At 40.0% G+C, this 13,266-nt stretch overlaps 1 protein-coding gene across 50 annotated transcripts in view; it reads left to right on the top strand.

The window, feature by feature from the left end:
• Nucleotides 1-13,266, top strand: part of CLASP2 (cytoplasmic linker associated protein 2) — a 205,160-nt gene that overhangs the window by 179,958 nt on the left and 11,936 nt on the right. For all 50 annotated transcript variants that reach the window (XM_021071582.1, XM_021071594.1, XM_021071595.1 and 47 more), the window contains 4 exons: nt 2,954-3,107; nt 6,357-6,585; nt 12,268-12,461; nt 12,959-13,087. In XM_021071582.1, the coding sequence (XP_020927241.1) occupies nt 2,954-3,107; nt 6,357-6,585; nt 12,268-12,461; nt 12,959-13,087 (706 nt within the window). The remainder of the gene's footprint in view (nt 1-2,953; nt 3,108-6,356; nt 6,586-12,267; nt 12,462-12,958; nt 13,088-13,266) is intronic.

Raw genomic sequence — 13,266 nt, 5'->3', positions numbered from 1 at the left:
TAGCTGCAATTTAACCCCTAGCCTGGGAAATTCCATGTGCTGTGGTTTGGCCCTAAAAAAATAATTCTCAGCCTTCTTACAAATTTGTGTATAGTATCTCTTCTTCAAGTGGTACCATTACTTTGAGCTAATTGCAGTGGTTAGCAAATTTTCTATAAAATACCACATGGTATTTTAGGTTTTTCAGTCCATGCAGTCTTTATCACCTCTACTCAACTCTGCCTTTTTTTTTTTTTTTTTGTCTTTTTAGGACCACACACATGGCATATGGAGGTTCCCAGGCTAGGGCTTCTAATCGGAGCTGTTGCCACCAGCCTACGCCAGAGCCACAGCAATGCCAGATCTGAGCCGTGTCTGCGACCTACACCACAGCTCATGACAAAACCAGATCCTCAACCCACTGTGCAAGGCCAGGGATTGAACCCTCAACCTCATGGTTCATAGTCGGATTCGTTTCTGCTGTGCCATGACGGGAACTCCTCAACTCTGCTGTTGTAGTATGAAAATAGCATAGACAATAGCTACATACGTAAGCATTGCTATGTTCTAAAACAATTTTATTTCTAGACACAAATTTGAATTTTTTATAATTTTCATGTGTCATGAAATGTTACTGTTTTGATTTTTTTTCTCAACTATATGAAAAATTCTTAGATTTCAGGAGTTATAATTTGCCGGTCCCTGGTTAGTCAGAACTTTTTTTTCAGCCTGCAAGCAATAGCCTGATGTGTGATCTTTATTCTCAGTCCAAGGGTTGAACCCAGGCCCCTGTGGTGAAAGTGCTGAGTCCTAACCACTACACCACCAGGGAACTCCTCAGTCAGAACATTTTTTTTTTTTCCACTGTACAGCAAGGGGATCAAGTTATCCTTACATGTATACATTACAATTACATTGTTTTTTCCCCACCCTTTGTTCTCTTGCAACATGAGTATCTAGACAAAGTTCTCAGTGCTACTCAGCAGGATCTCCTTGTAAATCTGTTCTAAGTTGTGTCTGATAAGTCCAAGCTCCCTATCCCTCCCACTCCCTCCCCCTCCCATCAGGCAGCCACAAGTCTTTTCTCCAAGTCCATGATTTTCTTTTCTGAGATGTTCATTTGTGCTGGATATTAGATTCCAGTTATAAGTGATAGCATATGGTATTTGTCTTTGTCTTTCTGGCTCATTTCACTCAGTATGAGATTCTCTAGTTCTGTCCATGTTGCTGCAAGTGGCATTATGTCATTCTTTTTTATGGCTGAGTAGTATTCCATTGTGTATATATACCACATCTTCCGAATCCAATCATCTGTCGATGGACATTTGGGTTATTTCCATGTCCTGGCTATTGTGAATAGTGCTGCAATGAACATGCGGGTGCATGTGTCTCTTTTAAGTAGAGTTTTGTCTGGATATATGCCCAAGAGTGGGATTGCAGGTTCATATGGAAGTTCTATGTATAGATTTCTAAGGTCTCTCCAAACTGTTCTCCATAGTGGCTGTACCAGTTGACATTCCCACCAACAGTGCCGGAGGGTTCCCTTTTCTCCACAGCCCCTCCAGCACTTGTTATTTGTGGATTTATTAATGATGGCCATTCTCATTGGTGTGAAGTGGTATCTCATGGTAGTTTTGACTTGCATTTCTTTTATAATCAGCGATGTTGAGCATTTTTTCATGTGTTTGTTGGCCATCTGTATATCTTCTTTGGAGAACAGTCTATTCAGGTCTTTTGCCCATTTTTCCATTGATTGATTGGCTTTTTTGCTGTTGGGTTGTATAAGTTGTTTAGATATTCTAGAGATTAAGCCCTTGTCGGTTGCATCATTTGAAACTATTTTCTCCCATTCTGAAAGTTGTCTTTTTGTTTTCTTTTTGGTTTCCTTTGCTGTGCAAAAGCTTTTCAGTTTGATGAGGTCCCATGGGTTTATTTTTGCTCTGATTTCTATTGCTTTGGGAGACTGACCTGAGAAAATATTCATGATGTTGATGTCAGAGAGTGTTTTGCCTATGTTCTCTTCTAGGAGTTTGATGGTCTCCTGTCGTATATTTAAGTCTTTCAGCCATTTGGAGTTTATTTTTGTGCATGGTGTGAGGGTGTGTTCTAGTTTCATTGCTTTGCATGCAGCTGTCCAGGTTTCCCAGCAATGCTTGCTGAATAGACTTTCTTTTTCCCATTTTATGTTCTTGCCTCCCCTGTCAAAGATTAATTGACCATAGGTGTCAGGGTTTCTTTCCGGGTTCTCTATTCTGTTCCATTGGTCTGTCTGTCTGTTTTGATACCAGTACCACACTGTTTTGATGACTGTGGCTTTGTAGTATTTCTTGAAGTCTGGGAGAGTTATGCCTCCTGCTTGGTTTTTGTTTCTCAGGATTGCTTTGGCGATTCTGGTCTTTTGTTGTTCCATATAAATTTTTGGATTGCTTGTTCTTGTTCAGTCAGAACATTTTTGAAGGTGAAAAGTAAACCAGTTGTTAAGAGCCATGTACTCTAGGAAGTTCCCATTGTGGCTCAATATGTTAAGAATCCAACTAATATCCATGAGATTGCATGTTTGATCCCTGGCCTTGCTCAGTGAGTTGGGTATCCGGTGTTGCTGTGAGCTGTAGTGTAGGTCGCAGATGCAGCTTGGATCTGGTGTTGCTGTAGCTGTGGTGTAGGCTAACAGCTGTAGCTCTGATAGCTCTGATTCAACCCCTAGCCTGGGAATTTCCATATGCTGCAGGTGTGGCCCTAAAAAGAAAAGGAAAAAAAAAAAAAAAGAGCCATCACTCTAGAGTCACTGTAGGCTGCCCTTGATGGTCAAACAAGGGGACATGTACTTTAGCCACTTGTAGCTGTTAGGTTTTGTTTTGCTAATTCTGGTTTAGAGCATAAACAGTCTCCATTCCTGTCTTTGTAAATATCCTATGTAATTTTCTCAAATGTGTGATATTTTAAAACTATGCATAAATAATTGTCTTTTTCACAGTGCATTTGATTATGACACAGAAAATATGAACTCTGAAGATATTTATAGCTCTCTTAGAGGTGTCACTGAAGCAATTCAGAATTTCAGCTTCCGTAGTCAAGAAGATATGAATGAGCCATTGAAAAGGGAATCTAAAAAAGATGATGTCGACTCAGTGAGTATTTGAATATTCTTACATTGCTCCCTTTTTCATTAAGTTTTTTGTTTTAACTTTGCTTTCTATCATTTTGAAATATAACTGTCCAAGGGTCAGTCACTCAGTATTTACCAAGTGTCTGCCATATGCCAGGCCCTGTTCTGGGTCTCACATCTACAGGGCAGACTCACTGCCCTCGTGTTCCTTATAGATTTCTGGCTGGAGATGCGTACTATGGAGTTTGCGGTTAGAATGTGAAGTGAATCTGCTTTAGATTTAAGTGGTCAGGGAAGATTACATTTGCATTGAGACCCAAATAAAGCCATACAAGATTTAAAAGAGGAGAATTCCATGAAAGAAATAACAAGTGCAAAGACAGTTAGATGGGAGCAAGCTTTGTACAGTTAAGAACCAGGAGGTGTATTTGGAAGGTTATGAAAGTGTGGAGGACTGAAACATGGGCCAGATGACATGGCTCTTAGGACAAAATAAGGTGGTTAGATGTTTTTTATTCCTGTTAATGCATAGTGGTACTGATTTATGCGGTTTGAGTTAAGAATGTTATGACCCATCTTTCTGACATTTGTGAATATTATTATTCAGTTTGTTGACTCTGCCACTATACAAAGAGCAATTGTTTTTTACTCTGCTTCTTAGACTTTTCTCTGACGGCTTAGACTTTTCTCAAAACAATCTATCCCACAACTTCCTGTGGAATCTGTAGTTTCTCAGTGTTTACAAAATTGTGGAGCATTGCAGTGCTTCAGCAAATCTCTAAAGGGCTCCCTCTGCTTCCTGACTTCTTTCCTACTATTGTTTTTCTGCCCATGCCTATATGTAAACTGGATGCCAAAAACTACTTACCACTCCTTGTGTTTGAGGTTCCCTATCCCCAAAGCTGCATGTGGTAGCAATAATAGGTTAGTAAGAGTCACTGCTTAATTGAATCTTTTTCCTCCAAAGATGCATGGTACAGTGTCTGGAGCGCAAGCAGTAAATTCTGGCAGAAGTGAGATTGGCATTTACTAATTAGATTATTACTTCTAAGCCTCAGTGCATTCCTAAGGAAAATAGGGATATTACTACATACTTAAAAATTACTGTTGAAGTTCCTATCTTTGCTCAGTGGAAATGAATCTGACTGGTGTCCATGAGGACGCAGGTTAGATCCCTGGCCTCAGTGGGTTAAGGATCTGGTGTTGCCATGAGCTGTGGTGTAAGTCACAGATCCAGCGTTGCTGTGGCATAGGCAGCGGCTACAGCTCTGATTGGACCCCTAGCCTGGGAACCTCCATATGCCACAGGAGCGGCCCAAGAACTGGCAAAACGACGAAAAAAATAAAATAAAATAGGTGTGGCCCTAAAAAAGACAAAAATTATTGTGAGTATAATAAATCACATGACTCCACCCAGCCCAGACCGCTCTCTAACTGCCTGTTAGAACTCCTGATCTTTTCTATCTCAGTTGATAGCAGTGCTAATTGCTTAGCCCAAAACCTTGAACAGAACAGTAGTCCTTGTCTAATCTCTTTTTCTCATCCTGCCTACTCAGTCCATCAGGAAATCTGTCAACTCTATCTTCAAAATACACAGTCTACACAATAGACTTTTTTCCCTCTGTCTGGCCTCATTGCCCATTACTTTACTCTGTTCTAAACACACACCTCTTTGCTGTTTTTTTTAACTTACCAGGCATACTCTCCTCAGGGCCTTTGTCATAGCTGCTACCTCTGCCTTAAACACTCTTCCTCCAGATCACCCCATGGCCAGTTGCCTCACTTCCTTCCTTTTACTCAGATGGCTTCTCAGTGAGTCTTACTCTGACCACCATATTTTATCTGCAGCCTCCTCCCTCCCACCTTGGCACTCACAATTCCTTTAATACTGTACTGCCTCCCATACACTCATCACTCCTACTGTACCACATACTTACTCATTCATTATGGTTTTTTTTTTTTTTTTTTTTTTTTTTTTTTTTTTTTTTGTCTTTTGTCTTTTTGTTGTTGTTGTTGTTGTTGTTGCTATTTCTTGGGCCTCTCCCGCGGCATATGGAGGTTGCCAGGCTAGGGGTTGAATCGGAACTGTAGCTGCCAGCCTACGCCAGAGCCACAGCAACGCAGGATCCGAGCCGCGTCTGCAACCTACACCACAGCTCACGGCAACGCCGGATCGTTAACCCACTGAGCAAGGGCAGGGACCGAACCCGCAACCTCATGGTTCCTAGTCGGATTCGTTAACCACTGCGCCACGACGGGAACTCCCATTATGGTTTTTTAATGTCTCTGTCCCTCCACTAGAATGTAAACTTTTTTTTTTTTTGTCTTTTTGCCTTTTCTTGAGCCCATCCCGTGGCATATGAAGGTTCCTAGGCTAGGGGTCTAATCGGAGCTGTAGCCACCGGCCTACACCAGAGCCACAGCAATGCGGGATCGGAGCCATGTCTGCAACCCACACCACAGCTCATGGCAGCACCAGATCCTTAACCCACTGAGCAAGTCCAGGGATCGAACCCACAACCTCATGGTTTCTAGTCGGATTCATTAACCACTGCACCACAATGAGAACTCTTAGAATGTAAACTTAATGAGGACAGTGTTTTCTCATTTGTTCACTAATATATTCTCATTGCCAAGAATGATACATGGTGTGGAATAGGTACACAGTGAATACTTAAAGGATATTTGTAAAGCAGCTAGCTAATGGTTTGGCACATAGTTGCTCAGTAAATGGTGTTAATGGTGATATTTTGTTGGTATTTGATATTTTTATAAGTTTGTTAATGAACTCAAACTACATCAGGCATCCTTCCAAAAGTTATGTGATTATTTTAGACCTCTGTTTTAAGTAGGCCTTTTTAAATTTGGTTTTCTTAGACTTTGTTGACATACTTCATTGTATAATCAACAACCTTAATGATAAGTATCTGGTAGTTTTTAGTTCTGTGATGTAATCTTTAACTGGCATGGAGAAGCTGTAGCTAATCACACTGTTTGATCAAGCCATTGGCAAGGAAACTATAGGCATCACTAGAGAAGGCATTCTTTTATGGTTCTTATTTGCCCTCATAGCCATGGTTTCTTTACATCTTCTCTATAAGCTTTGACTTTTTGAATTTAAGTCTTAACTCATTTGATTTCCATTCCTTTTTTGTCGTTGTTGTTACCTTTTTAAAATAGCCTTTCAGCAGTAGAGAAATATGTTTTTAGTATTTTGAAGAGATATTTGAAAATGGGTTAATTTGCTCTGCCTTCCCCTTCCCTTTAATAGATGTGTGGCGGGCCTGGGATGTCCGACCCAAGAGCAGGAGGTGATGCTACTGACTCAAGCCAAACGGCCCTTGATAACAAAGCTTCATTGCTCCATTCGATGCCTGCTCACTCCTCTCCACGCTCTCGAGACTATAATCCGTATAACTATTCAGATAGCATCAGTCTCTTCAATAAGTCTGCCCTCAAGGAAGCCATGTTTGATGATGACGCTGACCAGTTTCCTGATGGTATGTCCTGGGTCATGCTGCTACTGTCTGTGTACTGAAGGACTGGTTATCAATGAAGCAAAAGAAACATGCATCCTCTTTTATAGTAGTGCCCTAAAAAGTAAGGCTCTTTGGGGTGGGAATGTTCTCTCCCATCTTGTAAAAGTTCATTTCTAGTGGTTTGTTAGTTTACCCCAAATGAGAGACAATTAATCATCCTAAGATCATCCTTGAAATCAAGAAAACCTTAGTGATCTCCCAGAAACAACTGAAACCAATTGTAGCTTATAAATTTAGTCTATCTCTAGACACAGTTCACTTGGTTATTAATTTTTTTTTTTTTTTTTTTTTTTTTTGCTTTTTAGGCCTGTACTTGCGGCCTATGGAAGTTCCCCTGCTAGGGGTACAATCAGAGCTACAGCTGCTGACATACACCACAGCCACAGCAACACAGGATCCAAGCTGCATCTGCAACCTACACCACAGCTCACAGCAACTCCAGATCCTTAACTCACTGAGCAGGACTGGGGATTGAACTCGCAACCTCATGGTTCCTAGTTGGATTCATTTCCACTGCGCCACAACAGGAACTCCCACACTTAGTTATTAATTTTTATACCAGAATGCCAAACCCTTTTGAAGAATACCCTTTTTTTTTTCTTTTTCAGCCACACCAGAGGCTTGTGGAAGTTCCCAGGCCGAGGATCAAATCTGAGCCACAGCTCAACAAAACTGGATCCTTACCCCACTGTGCCAGGCCAGGGATCAAACCCATGCTGCCTCTGAGCCACAGCAGGAAAGCCAGAATACCCATTCTTTACTATAACCTTTTAAGTATGAAGTCATAAACTCTTTAATAAGATACCTTCAGGGACTGAGTATGGGAAAAACTACCATTAGGATTTGGAGCTGACTTAGATCTAAGCTCTCACACTTAATAAGCTGTATCACCCGGGAAGTTGGTTGACTTTCCTGAATCTCAGTTGTCACTAGGTTGGAGATGTTATATTACCTGCCCTACTGATCACAGTTTGCAGCAAGGTTTGGATAAGGTGTATAAAAACTGATTGTAAAGTATAAAACACAGCAAACATTTTCAGTGTTTTTTGGTTGTTGTTGTTTTTTCTGCCCGTACCCACAGCATATGGACGTTCCTGAGCCAGGGATCATACCCAGCAATGCCAATCCCATTGGGCCACAGCAGGAACTCCTAGGTGGAGTTTTTTGAAGTATCATTTCAGATTAATCAAAAGCTTTAAAAAAAAACTGAAAAATAAAAGGAGTTCCCTTCGTGGCTCAGTGGTTAATGAACCCTACTAGTATCCATGAGAATGTGGGCTCAGTCCCTGGCCTCTCTAAGTGGGTTAAGGATCCATCATTGCCATGAGCTGTGATGTAGATCGCAGAGACAGCTCTGATCTGGTGTTGCTGGGCTGTGGCATAGGCCAGCAGCTTCAGCTCTGATTCGACCCCTAGCCTGGGGAACCTCCATATGCCACGGGTGTGGCCCTAAAAAAAAAAAAAAAGCATAAATAAATACTAAAGTCTGGGCACACTAGGTGTACTCACTGCTGTTGGAATATCACTATTCCCCCAGCTCTGTTATGTCATATGCACACGTGCACACACACACACACACACACACACACACACACACACACACTGATTTATATCTATTTCTATATCTATCACAAGCTCTATGTTTATACTAATAACTCCAATTCCCAGTCTGGCACCATAAGAGTAATTCTAGTTTCTCCCTTTCCATATTGACCACTCCATTTTTCCGACAGTGATGAATCTGACTTCCGTTATCTTTAATATATTTACTTATGTGATCAGTACTGCTGTATGCAGCCAGCTCCTCATCTCTGCCACCACCTCCTCACTTGCACGGATGCATTCCTCACCCTGCTGGGCTCTACCATTCCACATGGACACCATCACCTCCTTGGCCTCCTATTCCCATTGCCATCCTGCTTGGACTCTGACAGATCACACCTGGTGGCCACAACTTGAGGACACCATTTTACCCTGGCTGAGCTATGACACCCCATCTTTCCCACTCTCACACATGGAAACCCTCCTTACTCTATCCAAGAATCTGTCCCCAGGCCTGGTCATTTGCAATTCTGACAAATTGAAAAGTTCTTCATTGAGTAATTGTGTTTTTGCCAACTGTCCAGAGACTTCATATATCACAAATATCACAGAGCCAAAATAATGACAACTTAACAAGATCACTCCCTTGTTGTCTAATTCTCTTCTCTTTTCCTAAGGATAGCATTTCTTTTCCATTTGTTAAAGAAAGACAACTTTGAGAATTACATAACTGAAACCTAAACTGGGTAGAATATTTTTGAACTTGAGAACATTATTTCTTCATAGCATAATACTAGATTGACTTCCAAAACATAAGGTAATCCTTTTATGTTGAGTAAAGACTTTCTGAAGATGGGTAAACCTTCAGTTAAACCAAAATACAAGTTGTTTCAAGCTGCATATAGCAGTAGTTTTCATTTATTAAAACATTAATAAATTAAAACATTTTTAATAAAGATACATTTTTTCTTTTTTAACTTTGAGACGTGGAAGACCTTGTTTGACATTATTTTATTATGAATATTGCTGATATTATCCTTTTTAATTTATTGACCTCTGTTTCTGGTTTTTTGTTTGTTTTCTTTTTCAGCTGCACCTGCAACATATGAAAGTTCCAGGCCAGGGATCAAATCTGAGCTGCAGCTTCAGCCTATGCCACAGCTACACCAATGCCAGATCCCTAACCCACTGTGCCACAGTGGGAACTACTCCATTGCTGTTTTGATTTTTCTTTTATGTCCTGTCCCAAAGTAAAATTTCTTTCTTTTTGTTTTTTTTTTTGTTTGTTTGTTTTTAAAATCTAAAACTTTTGTCAGGACAGAATTATTTTGTTCAAGTGAAAATATTTATAAAAGGAAATTGTTCAAAAATTATGAGACTCTTAAGTATCTCACTCAGCTATTTCCATATACCTTATAGACAGATACACATGTTAGTGATACATTTATCAAAATAAACAGGTCAAAAAAACACACTGGAGAAGTTCCCGTCATGGTGCAGTGGAAACGAATCCAACTAGGAACCATGAGGTTGCAGGTTTGATCCCTGGCCTCGCTCAGTGGGTTAAAGACCCAGTGTAATCGTGAGCTGTGGTGTAGGTCACAGACAAGGCTCAGATCCCGAGTTGCTGTGGCTCTGACGTAGGCCGGTGGCTACAGCTCCAATTAGACCCCTAGCCTGGGAACCTCCATATGCCACCGGTTTGGCCCTCAAAAGACACACACACACACACACACACACACACACACACACACACACACACACACACAAAACACTGGAGTTCCTTTATGGTACAGCAGATTAAGGATCCAGCATTGTCACTGCAGCAGCTTAGGGTGGTATTGTGGTTCAGGTCCAATCCCTTGCCTGTATTTTCTGCATGCTGAGGGCACAGCTAAAAAGAAGAAGAAAAAAAAAAAAAAAAACATACTGCTATCCACTTCTGGTTATGGCCTTTATAAAGTTTACCAAGGACTGTAATATTCCAGAATACCAGAATTTAGTGAGGATGATGCTGTTGTCCAGGGGACATACATGTTTCAGGCCCAAGTTCTCACTGAGACCCTAGGAGCTGGGTGCTGTTTTCCCATTTTACCGATAAGGAAACCAAGCCTGTACTATAATTGAGAGTATGCTCCTATTACACAAAGACTAAGAAACAGAGGTTTGGTGAAATTCCAGAGCCTGTGTTCTTTTCACAGGACCACAATGCCTTCCTCTGTGAGAAGAGGAAATGCAGTTAATTATAATTTTTTTTTTTTTTTCCTTAGGGCCACACCTGCAGCATATGGAGGTTCCCAGACTAGGGGTCAAATCAGAGTTGTAGCTGCAGGCCACAGCCACAGCCACAGCAATGTCAGATCCGAGCCGCATATGCAACCTACACTACAGCTTAGGGGCAACACTGGCTCCTTAACCTACTAAGCGAGGCCAGGGATCAAACCTGCGTCCTCATGGATGCTAGTCAGATTTATTTCCATGACGAGAACTCCTGATTATACTTTATCTTAATTAGTTCAGTTTATCTCATTTGTGTAATGTAAACAGTTGGGTCTTTTAACAAATAATTTATGTACTTTCTTTGATATAAATTTTCCTGTCAGTCATCTCTCCAGATCATTATATGACAAATTATTTCTAATGATCTTCTAGAGTAATTACAAAGACTATATTCATGAAGAGAACTGAGTTCCTCTGAAAAGCATTTTCTTAAGATTTCCCTTTATTCAGCTGGAACAAAATACACTCTTATCAGAATGGTCCACTGCCATCTGTAAAATTCTGATAATGTAACATTGCAGAAGTGATTTTTGTGAGGTTTGTAGAGATGCATTTATCCTGCTGCAGTAGTTTTTTTTTTAATCCAGCAATATTGTTCTAATGTTGGTCTGTACACATGAAATTATTATGAGACAGTTTTTATTCTCCAAGTTAAGGTCTTATCTTTGAACTCTAAAATTTCTTCCTCTCCATGGTTTTGCTGTGCATTTTGCAGAGGTTCTTGATCTTCCAAAACCCTAATTTCATTCTCCTCAGTGATCATTCTTTCCAGACTATCCAAGTTTTTTTAATTCAGTAGTTCCATTTTGTGCTCTGTGTATAAGTGTTTGGGGGCCAGAGGTTTTTGGTGCTCTTTTTATAGTTCCATGAAAGTTTTCCTAAAGTTATTTTTTTTTTTAGGAGTTCCCTTCATGGTTCAGCGGTTAACAAACCCCACTAGGATCCATGAGGATGCAGGTTTGATCCATGGCCTCGCTCAGGAGGTTAAGGATCCGATGTTGCCGTGAGCTGTGGTACAGGTCTCAGACTCAGCTTGGATCCCCAGTTGCTATGGCTGTGGTTTAGGCTGGCAGCTGTAGCTCAGATTTGACCCCTAGCCCAGGAAATTCGGGGAATTTACAATAGAGGGATCGAATTGTCATCAGTTAAATCCAGTGATCATTATTGGTATACTAAAAATGTAGTGCCCAGATACTGTGAGCCTCCTGGCATGACAACATAGAAATGCATGCTGAAGTATGTAAGGATGAAATGATACCTTTGGGCTTTGCTAGAAATATTTCAGAAAAAGAAAGTTGGGGGCTGTAGGGGATGAAGATGATGTAAAAATGGTAAAAATCTTAATAATTGTAAAATCTGCCTGATAGGTGTATGGGGACTTATTATACAGTTCTCTCCCTTATGATTTTTTTTTTTTTTTTTTTTTTTTTGTCTTTTTAGGACCGCACCAGTGGCATGTGGAAGTGGCCAGGTTAGGGGTCACATCGGAGCTACATCTGCCAGCCTACACCACAGCCACAGCAACACCAGATCCTTAACGCACTGAGCAAGACCAGTGATCAAACCGTGTCTTCATGGATATTAGGTTGGTTACCGCTGAGCCACAACAGGAACTCCTGTGTATCTTGATTATAAATGGTTTGAAACTAGCATTGATGTTTTGGGAATGACAGATGGATAAGAATATTACTTTGTCATTTTTCTTCATTTTTGATATTTCTTAGAACCAATTTTCCATCTGTTTTTCATAAAGTTATCATTCCTATACTTAGAAAAGTTGACCTATAAACTTACGGAATTAACATCATGTCCTTTTGACAGATCTTTCCCTAGACCATTCTGACCTGGTTGCAGAGCTATTGAAAGAGTTGTCCAACCATAATGAGCGTGTAGAAGAAAGAAAAATCGCTCTCTATGAACTCATGAAACTGACACAGGAAGAATCTTTCAGTGTTTGGGATGAACATTTCAAAACAATATTACTTTTATTGCTTGAAACCCTTGGGGATAAAGAGGTAAATGGTAGACTGTGTAAACAATAGCCTGTTTTTCCTGTCTTGGATTGCCTGTCATTGCCTATTAATGAAACAGTATGCACTTTTGGAAATTGGGGAAATGAGACTTTACTGCTAGCTTCCACACCAAATTTTCACTATAAAGTACTTTTTCTTCTCGGCTAAGTACCTCAGTGGCTTTGAACCATTGACAACAGGAAAAATGAAAAATGTTTGACAGAATGTTTATATGAGAGCACTTTTTTTTGCATATTTGAATTAGCTGTTCAGAAGTAAAACTTCCTTTTTAATAGAATGTAGTTGATTCTTGATTTCTTTAAGAAGTGTAAGTTTTCAACTAGAGATGTGAAAACTTAATTATATAATATGCCACATACTTTCTGCAATTGTCTGTGTTTCCCCCAACCCATATTAACACCCTTAAGTTACAGAAATGGAAAACATAAAAGATCATCTACAATTAAAAAAATTGAAAACATTAAAATGTTTCTTCTTAGCCTACAATCAGGGCTTTGGCATTAAAGGTTTTAAGAGAAATCCTAAGGCACCAACCAGCAAGATTTAAAAACTATGCAGAACTGACTGTCATGAAAACACTGGAAGCACATAAAGACCCTCATAAGGAGGTAAGTTACCTGATGGTTGAATTATTACTTTATTCTCAGTATTTCTGATATTATTGCATGCAATATATAAACGTTTGAAAAGTACTCATATCAATCATTTCCTTAATGAACACTTACTCTAATGTTCAAGATAGTACCTGATTGAGATGCAAACATATATTCTTTTTTTTTTTTTTTTT

This window comes from Sus scrofa, chromosome 13, assembly GCF_000003025.6.
Source record: "Sus scrofa isolate TJ Tabasco breed Duroc chromosome 13, Sscrofa11.1, whole genome shotgun sequence".
Lineage (NCBI taxonomy): Eukaryota > Metazoa > Chordata > Mammalia > Artiodactyla > Suidae > Sus > Sus scrofa.
Note: the sequence above shows the minus strand (reverse complement) of the source record. Positions and strands in the feature narration are given on the sequence as shown.